The 14,790-nt window shown below is 42.4% G+C and overlaps 1 protein-coding gene across 1 annotated transcript; it reads left to right on the top strand.

Annotated features, from left to right (window-relative positions):
• Positions 1–2,924: 2,924 nt before the first annotated feature.
• Positions 2,925–14,214, top strand: LOC135497585 (uncharacterized). The gene is made up of 12 exons (XM_064787351.1): positions 2,925–3,074; positions 3,287–3,547; positions 4,036–4,253; positions 4,663–4,789; positions 5,379–5,738; positions 5,987–6,310; positions 7,109–7,263; positions 8,423–8,597; positions 9,348–9,489; positions 9,674–9,882; positions 11,466–11,750; positions 13,014–14,214. Exons 1-12 carry the CDS (start codon positions 2,981–2,983, stop codon positions 13,832–13,834), a joined length of 3,171 nt encoding a protein of 1,056 aa, XP_064643421.1. The 5' UTR covers positions 2,925–2,980; the 3' UTR covers positions 13,835–14,214.
• The last annotated feature ends 576 nt before the right edge of the window (positions 14,215–14,790 follow it).

The raw sequence follows: 14,790 nt of genomic DNA, 5'->3' as shown, positions 1-14,790 counted from the left end.
CCGGTACCTTTTTTCTGGTACCGTTATTTCCAGTACTTTTATTTCCTGTACTTTTATTTCCTGTACCTTTATTTCCGTACCTTTTTTCCTGTACCTTTTTTTCCTGTTCCTTTTTTACCGTATACCCTTCCATTGTATACAATGCGTGAGGCTTATTTTAAAACTTTATGCTTACCGGGTGTACAACGTTATCGATGCTCATGTGTTTCAGAGATCTCCCTCATCTTTAGGACGTACGCGACCTGTATATACACCACGACGTCATCAAAATGAGGTAAGTCTCTTAGTAAATGTGTAGATCGAGCCAGACCAGATCAGATCACATCGTGCGCGTTTACACGGCAGACCGATCTTGACGAATCCGGGTCGATCTCGATCGGTTTGGTCCCGTGTTACAGCCCTTATGTTGGGTAAATACTGACACCTTTGTAGCGGTAAAAGGGCTCATATATTTGTCACCGTATTCACTTCGCAACTCTGAACTCGAACCCAAAGACTAAACCAACTAAGATATATATTTACGTTATTTATTATCCACGTCACTCGAACTTCTTATCTACAACCGACACTGAAACAAAGTATCAACAAGAGTTGAGATAAAAGAATCTTACCATACTATAAGGCCATAAGGAATCTAGGTAATAAAGGTACAGGAAAAAAGGGTACAGGAAAAAAAGGTACGGAAAAATGAGCAAGAAAAGATTAAGACACAGGCCGAGTTTGAACCAGTTGAAGAGAATAATATTCTGAAAAAGAATTGTGTACCTTTTTTACCTATTTATGCCATTTTGTGTACCTTTTTTTCCGGTACCTTTATTTCCAGTACTTTTATTTCCTGTACTTTTATTTCCTGTACCTTTATTTCCGTACCTTTTTTTCATGTACCTTTTTTCCTGTACCTGTTTTACCGTATACCGCGGCCTAGTAACCAGCTGCTAATCAGGAAGATCATAAAAGGGGTGAAACAGCTTAAGAGATAACGATTATGAAACAATGGAAAGGAGCAATTAAGAAGGAAGGTGTTGAAACTTATAACGGTTAACGATATAGGTGTCTGGGTTCACCAGGGCTGGAGAGAAACACAGAAATAATAATTATAGATATAGTAAGCAATTCCTAATATTGTCACACCTTGAAACTTTATGCGCTTATATATTTTTCAGATGCGCAAAAATTTTTTAAAAAACTGAAAGTTTTCAATATTTTTTTGGGCGGACCACGAAATACCTTTCAATTTTGCCAAGAAACAGTTATTTTCGCGATATTTATTTTCGCGAATTGAACTATATTTGCAATACCCGTGAAAAAAACGCCCGCAAAAAATGTGGGTTTTTTATTACGGTTGTATATGTTACTGATAACAACATGGGTTGTTTCTCGGTAGTGACAAGTGTCTCATCGTGATTCATGGGTTTATCTTGATTAAGGGGAAATCCCGTGAGTCCTGGCCTGGATGGCCCCATTTCGACAATGTCAACAATGATCTCAACTAAGAGGAATTACGCTTTCTTACATTGTCTCAAGTGAAGCTAAAAATTCCCAACTCAATAAAAGAACGTATTATTTATGTAAAATGATTGAAGGCAATGTATAATATTTTTGTCAGGTAATTAATCGTCAGGTTAACATACTTTTGCAGTCGATCAAGCAAATAGAAGGGCGACTATTTGTTGTTCCCTCACACGCAATTCTCTCATATTTGTCAGATCAACAGGGAGTGGACAAATTCCGCCTTCGTACATGTACCTTTTTTCCTGAACCTTTTTTTCCGGTACCTTTATTTCCAGTACTTTTATTTCCAGTACATGTACTTTTATTTCCTGTACCTTTATTTCCGTACCTTTTTTCCTGTACCTTTTTTACCGTATACCTCTTGACTCACCTATCTAGACTGGTTTATTAATTTGAGACATGAACGCCCCTAGTATGATATTCATTGAACAGGCCACGGTTCCTTCATACTGATTGGATCAAGCTTCTTGTTCTTCAGGTTGTGGTAAGTTGATTGACAGTGGTTGGCATTGGAAATGAACTGGTCACTTATGACCTCACTATTACTTCTGGTGTGGTTGATCAAGATACCATGCAGTTTCACTGTCTATTAGCCGAGGTCTATTGACAACGAATCTTCAATAAAAGAAAGGAAGTGACTACTTGGCAAGCCCGGCTTACCGAACAGCGACTTTTTCTTGTCCTGAATGGAGAGCCGAACTCATTAATATTAAAGTAAAGTCTCCAGCTCGCCAAACAGGGTAGATATTTTACCTGTTTGGCAAGCCCGGCTGGCCGAACAGGGTGGCTTTTTAGTGCTGTTTGGCAAGCGGCTCTCCAAACACGACAAAAAAAGATGCCTGTTCGGCGAGCGGCTTGCCAAATAGACCCGGTGTAAAAGTAAAAAGTGTCCCCCCTGGAAAAAGTGTCCGGGCCTATTGTATTCTGACAGATTATGGCATATGGTTCTATAGAGGCAATGACCGTCACTAGCTCAGCGCATAATAGTAACCATTTAACAAATTGGTGTCGCCCATCCACTGATTGAACAATGTTGAATGGCATCCAACGACAATGCGCATAATATCTAAGGGGCGTGGCTTGCATATTCAGAAACGGTATTAGATCGGCGAGTCTGGAGTATCTTTCTCACACTCTCATTTTTATCGTTCAAAAACTCGGCCGGATAATACAGCATAAATGTGCAAAAAAGCAGCACTGACCTAGAACAAAGTAGACTAGACATGGTATGACGCACAGATAATTCTCGACAACTGGTGTCCCGGACATGACCTTGTATACAGGAGACCTAAACCACTGTCTTACTGGTTAGGTAATTGAATGATATTATTCAAGATAACCTAATTCAGGACGTATAAACAGGAAACTGCACTCTTACAAGTCGATATATAAATAGGCCTAACAGTATCAATTGGCACAAGTTAACAGATAGCAGTCGTCATTGTCGTGAGACGGCGAAGAAGTCAATATGAGTCAACTCGCAAGGCTAATTTTGGCTCTTTATTGCGCAGTTTTGAGTTTCCAGCCCGGCGGGGTGATGGGACAGGGCCTGATAACGGGAGGTAAGTATAGTTTTATTCAAACCTTTCATGTAGTCTGCCTCATATTTACTTGCGCACCACTGTGGTGATGATTCATGTGACTGAATATGCATTGTAGGTCCATCCGCTTGGTTCTGCCTCAGCCGACACAATGTACATGTACTTGTTATTGGGACATGCTGAACGTAACGTAAATACAAATTGGTGGTAATATTTCTCTTCTTACAATTAAGGATGCCGCAAAGACATCATCTTGAAGTCAAGAACGGGAGCCACGATGATTGGGGTAGAGTCGGAGCGCCATCAAGGTCAAACCTACCAGCAGTGTGTGAACAAGTGTCGGGCTAAGACCACCCCAGCCCCTGATCACTGCTTTGGGATCGAGTTCCACGCAAGCTCGAATGAGTGCCGGCTGATGAAGAAGGGCATGGGAAGTCAAACTGGCTGGAGACGAGCTCCACTATGGTTTCATTTTGAACGCTATTGCCTTCAGGGTGCGTAGAGACTTATTGTTTTGTTTCCTTTTCGTTTTCTCTGAGAATTCAATTTGCTTTAATGAGGACAGCGGACAGGTCATCTAGCCCACTGACTTTCTAAATAACGCTGCTCAATTTCCGAACCCGTTTATCATATTAGTTGGGCACTCAAACTCCAAAGCATGATCGGAGCGAGGATCATTTCCAGAGTTCTCAATTTACTGTTGCAAAGTGACTCCAGAGTTGTCTCCTGTGTATCTCCTCTCTAGCAAATGATGGTGTCCAAAACCCAATAATTGATTCGTAACATAGCGCCGAGTGATTCGATCCATTCTGGAAAAATACGATACAATGCTTTCTTTATGGAAGTGCAATTTGCCATGAAAATAAGCATGCACTTGTTCGTTTCTTTCTGTTCTGGCGTAATCAACAAGTTTGAATAACTGAAACACGGTCTAAATTTCCATAATTCATTCAGTTTTTGTCATCGTTTTGTTGCATTCCAGTCAAGGCGTATACCAGCATCGGCAGGTTGTTAGGGCCGATTGCGGTGAAGATGGGCCAGGCTGACTTCATGGCTTGCAGTAGCCTCCTGTGGACACGGAACGCGGCCAAGGCTACCTGCAGGGCCTTCGGTCGCCAGGACGGCCTCCCGATCACCCAGGGGTGTGACATGCCATTCGAACTCAGTTTAGTGCGACCAGAGAATAGAACTTTCCATAAGGTAGGCCAACTCTACATTCTCTTGAAACCATTGGATATAGAACGATCACCTGCCAACCAGATGTTGCACGAATATTGTCTCTGCCCACCACATAGTTTTACACTATGGTTATTTGTAGGTGAAGACACCAAAATCAAGCAATCAGTTAGTGATCAATCATATATTTCTCTCTTTTGGCACACTTCAGATTATGTGCGTATACTGAGAGTATTCTTTTACATAAATGTGGAAGCGTTCTTGTACAAAGTTAATTGGAAGATGTCACAGATGACCGTCATTGAGACTCAAGCGAATCGGATTTGGAGTCATAATGTACATCTTAAACTCAGCATTATGGCACACCGCGCCCTCAGCGTTGAAGGGGAGGGGACAGATCATAGACATACGAGATCTCAATTTTTCATCACAGATCTCATGCACAGGAAGCGAGTCAAACCTGCTCGACTGCAGAGGTGAACTGGATGGTAACCCATGTCCCGCCGACAAATACGCCAGTGTCCAGTGCTTCAAAAAGCCGCTGCTGCCAGACAGGGAAGGTAGGGGACCATTCCTTTTACCACATTTCTCTTGTACCCTCAGTTCGCAAAGTCAGATGACTTACCTTACTGCCTTCCTAACAGTACCTCGTCAATACCAGGCGGGGAGAAAAAACTGCTCGACATGAAGAAAATTATGAGGCCACTCACTATCTATATAGGTTAAAATCACATTTCCAGTTAGTTTCAATGAAATTTCTCTGAAAAATGTTGCTTTTTTTTTTCGCTGACAGAAAGTTCAAGTAGGTTGGTGTTTATGTAAATATCATTCGCTAAGGTTGTGTCCGCATCGTTCGGGGCTCTAGAGGGTGAAATACGGGTCGATTTTTTTTCATTTTCCTCTGCCGGTTAAGGCCTACTGACCCCAATGAAACCTATTCATAGGAGGCGAAGCTATCATGATTTGCCCTGATAACCCTTTGGTAAGACAGGAGAACAGCGGGAATATAGGCCTTGGTGCAAGCGGGTAGATCGTATTGGGATATTAGGTCTGAATCCTTTTAAATGCGGGGTCAGGTGAAAGACAACGAAATGAAGCCATATTTTACATATTTCTCGGTCATCAATAAGAGTGCTGTTTTTTTTTTAGAAATGGCTTTACGCCTTCGCATCTACTCGAATGACTCCTCTCTGAGTAACTGGGGAATGGTACAGGTGCGCCATCTTGGACACTGGGCAGGCGTATGCGAGATTTCCGATAGAGAAGCCAAGGTAATCTGTAAACAACTCGGTCACGGGGACGGTATCGCCCTTTTCGCCAGTAGGTGGTCACGTCCCACTGCAGACTTCGGTCTGAAGGAACCGGTGTATTCCCTGCGGAAGATGATATGTCCTGCGAATGGCCGAAATATCCAGTCGTGCAGTTTTGATAATGCATGTAAATTGACGCCGTACTGCCATACCAATGGATTTGCGCACGTCCTGTGTACATCAAGAGCGGTATATGACGGTAAGCACATACTATGGTTTCACTTTTGTAAGATCAGTTGCAAACTTATGTTACTTGTCTCGAGCTTTCTCCTTCGACATGTCCTACATTGATGAATCATCCAAAGGGCTAATAAGTTTCTAAGAGAAATAAGTTTCTAAGGGCGGGCCCTCACAATCCAAGACCGGGCATTTCCCGCTGAGCCCATCCTTCGAAAATCAGGAATACGTACCTGATGCTGACCATGCTGCACATTTATCTGTTTCCAGGCGCTTTGAGACTGACCGACGGTCCACCTAGCGCCGGCCGTGTAGAATACAGATTTGAAGGAACCTGGGGCACTATCTTAGCCAATGACAACTGGACTCCAGTCGAGGCAACTGTCGCATGCAAAGAGGTGGGCTACAAGTATGGCGTCCCGAAGTTCCTGCATACTACGTCAGCAAAACCTGTGTGGCTGAATGACGTGCATTGTTATGGTACTGAAGATAAGATCATTCACTGTCGTCTGGCACGTGGATGGAAGAACCCACATCCCTTGAGTTTGGCGGGAAGGCGCGATGCTGGTGTCACGTGCTCTAACAATGTAAAATGTAAGTTACACGTCAATTATGTTATCGCAATCTGCCACACAAAATGCGCCCCCTCCCTACAGGTATCCTCTGGTCATAATCGTTGGCAGTACGTGCAAAAGGGTGAGATTGTTTATAATGACTACGACAGTGGGCGCTCACAATTGAGAGACAGCACCTCATACGTTAAACTCGAAAGGAAGCCTGTCACAAAACGCTTATCAAAATTGGGAGTTGAATGGCCCAGTGAGACTTCAGGGCGTGAAGTTTTCATTCAAAAATCTGAGCAGTTTTGACGACACGCACCGGATGGTGGCACATAATTTCATTTCATTTAACCCAATGACTATGTATTGCATCAAACAATCCAAATTTCATTGTGACGTTTGCAGGCCCATTAGAACCAAATTCGATGAATTCCGGTTTTCCCAAGATTGGGCCTGTTGTTCCTGAACAGGTAGTCGACCATTGTAATATAGTATAAAGCCCTCGGACAATGGGCGGGTTAGACTAAACGATGGACAGTGCGCAATATGACTAACACAAGTCATCTTGTAAATCGTTATTTTTCAGTCAATTTTAAATTTTTTAAAAGCCATTTTGTTAAAAAAATACATTTCTAGGCGAACTCTCTAGTTTCTGAAAATGATGCACCCTTTTTTTTCTTTCGTGACTGAACGATCACACAACTGATTTGCTTATCTGAGGATTATAAGACAAAATCTTGACAATCCGAGAGCTAATTTGTAGACAATGGCTACTCTGTCAATCTGATAATTGAAAAACTGTCTAGAGCAGAGCGAATGTTGTCCCTTTCAGTCCGGCTGGCCAACGGTGACAAGCCCAACAATGGCCGGGTGGAGCTAAGTGTCCCCGGATCGACCGCAGCATGGGGTTCCGTCTGCAGTGATCTCTGGAGTGACCTTGATTCAAATGTCCTATGTAAGCAGTTTGGATATACACACGGAGGAAAGGTAAGCAATACGAAAGTATTATGCAGTGTACAGACAGTTGTCCATTCATTCTTCAAACCAGACATAATATTCAAGCATATTGTCTCTGCCACTACTTGATGTTACGTCGCTATACATTATATCTGATCACACTTGCCCCGTGTATAGAGACTGAAAATGGCGGCGACCACAGATTTTTACTCACTTTGTGGATAAAATTACAAAATGTATGTCGTTTAAAAGAGATTATGTCAACTGAAATCTTTTCAAATTTACCATCATGACCATGTCACAAACTCTCGGTTGAATGGAGGGCCTAAAAGTTGTATAGAAATGAAATATCCTTGCCTAGGCTATTGGGGGAAAATGGCGGCAAATTCAAGCAGGGACAGAATCGCGTCATCAAATACAGACTTCCGGTCCTGCGCAAGGAGGCTCTCATCCATTGAGCCGTAATATTCTAGGGTAAAGGCTGCAGAGCATAGATAGTTTGCCATTAGAATTCACTGAGCTTCTTGGAACGAATTCAAAATCATTATAGGAAATCCGCGTTTATTGTTTTACAAAGAAATCCGCGCTAGTTTTTTTACATAATTCCCATTGCCTTGATTGCTGGAGAAAAATGTTGTAGCCATCTGAAGTAATTTCCCTTTGGTCTGGGAGTGGGAGGTGCGGACAGTGCCAATGTGAATGATGTTATGTCCCTGAATCATATACACTGCACCTGAAAACTAGAAGAATGAGCGGAGAGATGGAAATGGAAATGTGTACGGTCGCATTAGGTCATAATTTCTAGCTCTCTAGTGCAGATTTGCGGTAATGGACATGTGCAGGCCAACACTTGATGGTATTTGAATGCGACAGAACACTTTGATATTCTTCTACTATCATGCTATACTAAAGTATAAGTAGTTACATTCAGCAATGAAGAAGTTGAAGCACGCGATGAAGAGCATGCTGTCTCACCATCGGATTCACGTGTCCATATCTATTTTAACTAAACCTGAAATTAAGTCGAAATGACGCAGTCTCCAAGGCAGGCCTGGTTGGATGAAGGAAGAGCCAGGGAACAAAAATGCCAATTTCATCTTATTTCACTGTTGGTTTAGCGTCTGTCAGAGATTTTTGTATGTTGAACTACAATTCTTTATTGCTTACAACTCCGGGGTTATCTTATCAGGTACTTGCGAACACTCCATTTGGCCGAGGCGCCGGCCCCATCCTTCTCGACGAGGTCCAGTGTAACGGCACGGAATCAAATATCATTGACTGCAAGCGCAAGCCATTCGGGGTTCATAACTGTACTCATTACAAGGATCTCACGGTGGAATGTCACCTCAACGACGGCGCAGCTGGTAAGAGATGTTAAAGTTATACACTCTACGAGAAACATCGCTTGATTTGACTTACATTATTGAAGCTGACTAGGATGCACCCCCCCCCCCTAGCGGCCGAATATCCATCCATAAAAAACCTACTGCATTTCAAACATGATACTAGTATGCGACTGGTCTAACTTGACTGCAAAAAACAAAACGACCATCATGAGACTGATCGCATAGGCGCCCTCGTTGAGAGAAAACTGAAAACGATTAATTGCGTATTCGACGTCGGGACCAATGTCTTCGTGGCCACTCAGCACTAAATATATTCCTTGTACAAGCGTAAATCATTTCTACGTACTGTGAGATGTGAAAGACCCCTATTGGCAACCTTGGGTAACTTGATCTTGCCTGCGTAGCTGCTGTCTATATTGTCCCTAACTTATGTGTTGAAACTTTTGAACGTGATATCTACGGAAGCCAGCGACATATCAAAGCCAACTTTAGTGTGTGGTTTAGGCATTTTGTAAGAACCCTATTAAAGTAGGTCACCACATCAAATCCAAAATCGCTGCCATCTGATGTGTTCAAATAAGGCGAGGCCATCTGTGAGCGCACTATCTGCAGAAGTACGCAATATACCATTTAATAACACCCCTTCAACGGTGAAACGCTTGTCATTATCATTATGGTCCAAAATAGTTTAATGGTTCAAAGCATTTTTGCTGCATTCTTTATCATTGTTTATCAAACCTCGTCAGACATTTCCTTATCCACCTGCAGGAGCGGCCAACCCTCTTCTTCCATCCGGGTCTAGCGATCCAAATTTCTTCTTCATACGGCGACCGCAGAACACCACCACGACTGTCGGCAGTAATCGAGTGTTTCTCCAGTGTAAGACAAGCCAAATGGCTAATATAGAATGGTAAGGAGCGTTGTCAATGCTGTCGATTTATGGTCTGCTAATACATCTTAACAACAATTTCGAAATGATATGGGATTCCTTTTGTATATCCAAGATATTTTGTTGCATCTTTCATAAAGATCAACTCATGTAAAGTGAGTGTTTTCTTTGATATCGACATCACCTATCTTCTATTACCATCCAGGTACCTGAACGGACGTAAAATAGATCCGAGCGAGTCTGAGTCTGGATTCCAACTCTACAGCGGGGGTGTGCTTCTCATCCGTAATGTCAAGCGGCGTCATGCTGGCATGTACACATGCGAAGCGCAAAAACTTGGTGCAGACGATGTCATCATTCGCGCACACGCCTGGGTGCATATACCAATTTTCAATGACGAGGAATGCGAGCAATGTAGGTGACCGTTTCTCATTCAATTTTAAAGTTTTACCATTCTCGTTGGATTATATGACGTCAATGAAGAACTTTATTACCAGTATGCGGCAGCAGTTTAGTGGTCCAGTACTCAAAAGATGTCCAGCCAATCTGAGTTTCATTCACAAAAGGTTCTGTTTTGTAGTGGACAGCTAACTAGTGATGCCACCTTTTGGCAATAAAAATCGATTATAGCTGTTGTGAGTTTTGGTAATATACCGTGGAAGCGACTAAAGAATCAAGTCCAGGGCATAACGCGTGCAGTTGTAAGTTCTACCAAAATAGTTCATAGCAGAGAAAATAGCTTAAAAATGGCGACGCCAATGTAGTCGATTATGTGGGAGACAAGACCACTAATGAATATTCATAGGTTGGAGGGTCGAGGCCTATCAATTAGACGAGTGCATGTTTTTAACTCTCAAGTACATATTTGGAGAGGTATTGAAAAAATATTTGCTGTGGCAAGTCTACAGATATAAAGAAATTATTTTATGAAAAAATTAATTTCGAATTTTGTTAATTTGGTAATAGGGGGCGTGTTTTGAGTTTTTTCTGCCAGTTGGCTGAAGAGAGTGGAAATATTAAAGTCTGTCTAATTTGTCGATTATCAAAAAATTTCCGTGGTCAACTACCAGTTTATTTTTCACCATTTACTTGGCCAACTGTCCGGAATAACATAATCTAAATTTCAGATTCACAACCCCACGCAGTATTTGATGCGTCGCGGTCAAACATTGACAATTTAGCTGCTAAAAGGCTTAAAAAATCAATTGTGGTCTTGTCTCGTGGATCGATTATACGCGCGCCCTCAATATTATACAAAAGGTATATGGCCCGGACCTGATCCTTCAGTGATGACCATACACCTTTCAGACCTCTGATGAACTGATGCGAATCGTTGTTCAGATTTCTACATTCTCACTCACTTTAATAGGCCAGTCAATCTATGGTTTGACCCACCACTAATTGCAATAGAAACGAAACCAACTTTATTTTGACCAGTTGCCAGCAATTAATGACCCACTTAAAATCCAATTTTTTTAAAGTTTTGGAACAACGTTTTTTTTGCGATCAAAAATATTCCACAAGTAGGGCGAAATTAGGTTACGCTTGAAAAATTACATAGAAATTCTATCTATTCATTACAAAGACAGTTGAATGGCTGACCACGCAACAATGAAGTTTACGCCATCGTGATTAAAAGTCCCCGAGAGTAGTTTATGTCGAAAAAAGTGACTCGAAATCTCTTCCCTTTGATTCCTCTTAAAATGGCTGATTAATATTACCCCGTCTTTATCGAGGCTGTCCGTAGAATATTAAGGCACGTACAAACCACGCAACAAGAACTCAACCAATACAGGACCTATAAGAAAAAGTCAGATGGAATGATGATTCTTATATTTACAGTTATAGTAATGACATGTTTCATAGTTTTTTGCACTGGTCAATACAGTCGGCATGCATTTTCCATGAGTTCGTGCATGACCCCCCCCCCCCCCCGTTTAGTTGATTCCCTTATACATCATAATCACAGATTACTAGCCTTGTTTCATTCGCCGCAGATCTCGATGAGAAGCCAGAAAATATGACAACCAGAGAACAGTCCACAGTCCTATTCAAATGCTACGCCAGTTTGGCACAAAATATTACATGGGCGAAAGACGGTGTATCAATTGTTCGAGATGGCCGCCGGGATATTTTGGTGAATGGCTTCCTAAAGATTCATCGGGTGTCGAGGCAGGATGCTGGAACATACATCTGCAGAGCTTCCATCAAGACAGTTGATGATGAAGTGTGTCATACTCAAACGAAAGCTCAACTTACCGTGTTTGTAGATATAAGTGAAGGTAGGTCTCCTAAGACGACACCCACAATTAATGTAGGGCGGAGTTATTTCATGCTGTAGACGTGTATTGTATTTTAATAACGAGTGGTATTGGAAAAAGCCCAGGAGAAGACGCCCCGTGGCATGCAAAACAAACGGAACTGACAAATAAGTTCGATACCATGGAACAAGAATGACGAATGGCGGCGTTGTTCTTGTGTTCATTAAAGGAGGCCTTCGCTAAAAGTGCACATTACTACGTATACGATGCTCCGTGTCATTAAGTCGTATTTTAGCGTTTCATCAATGATTAAGGTATAAAATTGACAAATTGAATCCCTACCAGACCTCTCGTAGTAATAGGCTTGGCAAAACTCGGGAATGTCTCCATATCACTCTTAAGCACTGTAGTATCATTTTAGAACTGACTGCGTAATGACGTCATTGTCACGCTGTCATTTGGGAGTTCTGACCCCAGGCTCCCCCTGACCCTCACTGAGGCCCCGCTGGTTTCTAAGCTGATATGACCCTGGCGTGTCTGTGGGACTGCACAATGCATGACGGTATCGTAGCTCATGATACGCCTGTGTTGTCCCCTGAGAGTGGAAAGTGCCTTTCAAGGTGGAAACGTCCTTGTCGCCAATAACCTCTTTTTCACGGTGTAAATTAAAATAACTCGTATTTCAGCTGGTCTAAGATTAGTAACAAAATATGACAATAAGCAATTTATTGAGGAAACATTGTGCTCAAACCGAAAACCATGCAACCAAAAGGAATGATCGAATCAGTTAGGGAAGCCATTCTTTTTAAAGGGCTAATCATGATCAGCAGTATTTTGAGTTGCAAAAAAAAGCACACCATTCTTTATAATCATTTGTTGGTTTTTCAAAAAAATTGACAAACTTAAATCAATTCGAAATCGTGAATCAGAATAGACAGGCTTTGCAATCCTTACGAAACGCTACCCGAACGGCGAAGTACGAAGTACATGCACGTCATTTTTTTACCAACAATTGTTTTGAAATTGTCCCCAAATCCTAGGTGATCCAAGAGTTCCGCGAAAATGAATTAGTACAGGATTGATGACACCGCTGACCTTCGAATTTCGTCATTTTTACGATTTGCGAAACCTATATACATGTACCTGAAAGAGTCAGAGTGTCAAAGTTTGAAACGTAAACTACTCTTCATTATTATGACAAGATCCAATCCCGATTCCAAGTAGTTTCATTTCAGTTAAAATCACATTGAAAACCGATCATCCCATTGAACCTTTTACTTTCAGTTTGTGGTCAGCCAATAGTGAACCAGCCTCGCATCTCTCAGGAGGAGAGCCGTGGTTACGTGACAGGGGGACGGGAGGCTCTACCGGGGTCGGCTCCTTGGCAGGCCATGCTCACACTCCGATCCAGACAGTGGCAGCCAACATGTGCAGGGACCATCATTCACGAATCGCTCATCCTAACTGCTGCACATTGCCTGAGGAACCCCAGATCGCCCGTCGTCGGAGAGAATGACATCAAGGTCAAAGTTGGCAAACATATGCGCAGACAGCAGGATGGACAGGAAGTGTTGTACACAGTCAAGGAAATTCTCATTCATGAACATTTCGATCAAAATAACTTCGATAATGATGTGGCTATACTGAAACTGCACACGACGATAGCCTTCACAGATTACATCAGGCCGAATTGTATCGGGGACATCGCTCAACTGACGAGATTGCTTTCGCCAGGAACGTACGGGACTTTGACAGGCTGGGGCCAGTTGAACAATGATGGTCAACTGCCCAATGCTCTGAACGAAGTGAGACTTCCAGTGGTAGACAGGACTACGTGCGCCAGCACCACGACCTATCCATTTACGCAAAATATGTTCTGCGCAGGGTTCGGTCAAGCAACACGTGGCGACTCGTGCAAGGGAGATAGTGGAGGGCCATTCTCCATCAAAGACTCCGCGACGGGGAGATGGTACATAGGAGGTATCGTGAGTTGGGGGGACGATAAGGGATGTGGACTTCCAGGAAAGTACGGCTACTATACCAAGGTGACGAATTATGTGGAATGGATCCGCGATTATATCTTCCTGGAAAGTTTAACTGATTAATAAGATTCTCTTCTTGGGTTATTCAAAACCCATGCTAAACATTTGGACATGTTATATACAGTACCTGCTTGTATAATTAGCTGCAGCCTAGGCCTGGTAAATTCTCTAAGTCCATATTCTGATTCATACAGTCGGAGTGAGTGTGTCTAGGAGAACAACCGATTATGATAAGTAACACAGATCCCGGGGCGATCATGTAACATGTGTAATGAGTTAATGATATCCAAAACAGGTGTAAAAGAAAGGCAAGTCCCCCCGGAACCAGTAGCGATGATGTCCATTTTACTCCAACAATAGACATTGTTGACTGGACCTATCAACGGGCTCTGTAGATTAAGAATCCACCATAGATTGAAGAATAAAACCACTTTCACCCATCACCGTCATGTATTTACCACAGCTTCATAGTTCAGTACGGACTATGTGCCAGTGGCACACTTCCGCCAGTGGATGGATAGCTGTCTCTGCCCTTACGTGTGTTTTCAAAGCTTATTCAGAATATTGGGCTATTTAGTCAGTTAAGTGGACTATCCATGTTCGCCTAAAATCCCGCAGCACTCACAAACGCAAAATCAAAGCTGTCATTATAGAACTGTGTAGTGCGGTGCAATCATTAGAGAGTTTGAGATCTGCAACTTATAGCAATACTTATACGTATACAGTACTTATAAACATCTCAGGCTGCCTACCTTGGAACGTGGAATGCGGGTTCGATTCCACCAGTGCCTTGTGACCAATTACAGCTCGCCTTACAAACGCGCGATATTTTGGCGAACAGTAACGCAAGAAATATGAATTATCATAGGCATTGTCGTTCGAGGCCATTTAATAGGACTATTTAGATGACAGAAAAATAGCCACATGCGATCCGATTGAATCCATATGTGGTTTAAGTTTTTCTCGTCTAAATGCAAAATTATCCGGATCAATGTGGTCCCATCTGGATTTTAAAAAAA

Source organism: Lineus longissimus, chromosome 13, assembly GCF_910592395.1.
Source record: "Lineus longissimus chromosome 13, tnLinLong1.2, whole genome shotgun sequence".
NCBI lineage: Eukaryota > Metazoa > Nemertea > Pilidiophora > Heteronemertea > Lineidae > Lineus > Lineus longissimus.
Note: the sequence above shows the minus strand (reverse complement) of the source record. Positions and strands in the feature narration are given on the sequence as shown.

What these genes read in the sequence shown, in the direction of transcription:
- LOC135497585 (XM_064787351.1), top strand. Translation starts at nt 2,981, where the DNA reads ATGAGTCAACTCGCAAGGCTAATTTTGGCTCTTTATTGCGCAGTTTTG. An exon ending in GTGCTCTAACAATGTAAAAT is followed by an intron (nt 6,311 to 7,108) that starts GTAAGTTACACG and finishes TGTCCCTTTCAG; the next exon opens with TCCGGCTGGCCAACGGTGAC. An exon ending in GATATACACACGGAGGAAAG is followed by an intron (nt 7,264 to 8,422) that starts GTAAGCAATACG and finishes TTATCTTATCAG; the next exon opens with GTACTTGCGAACACTCCATT.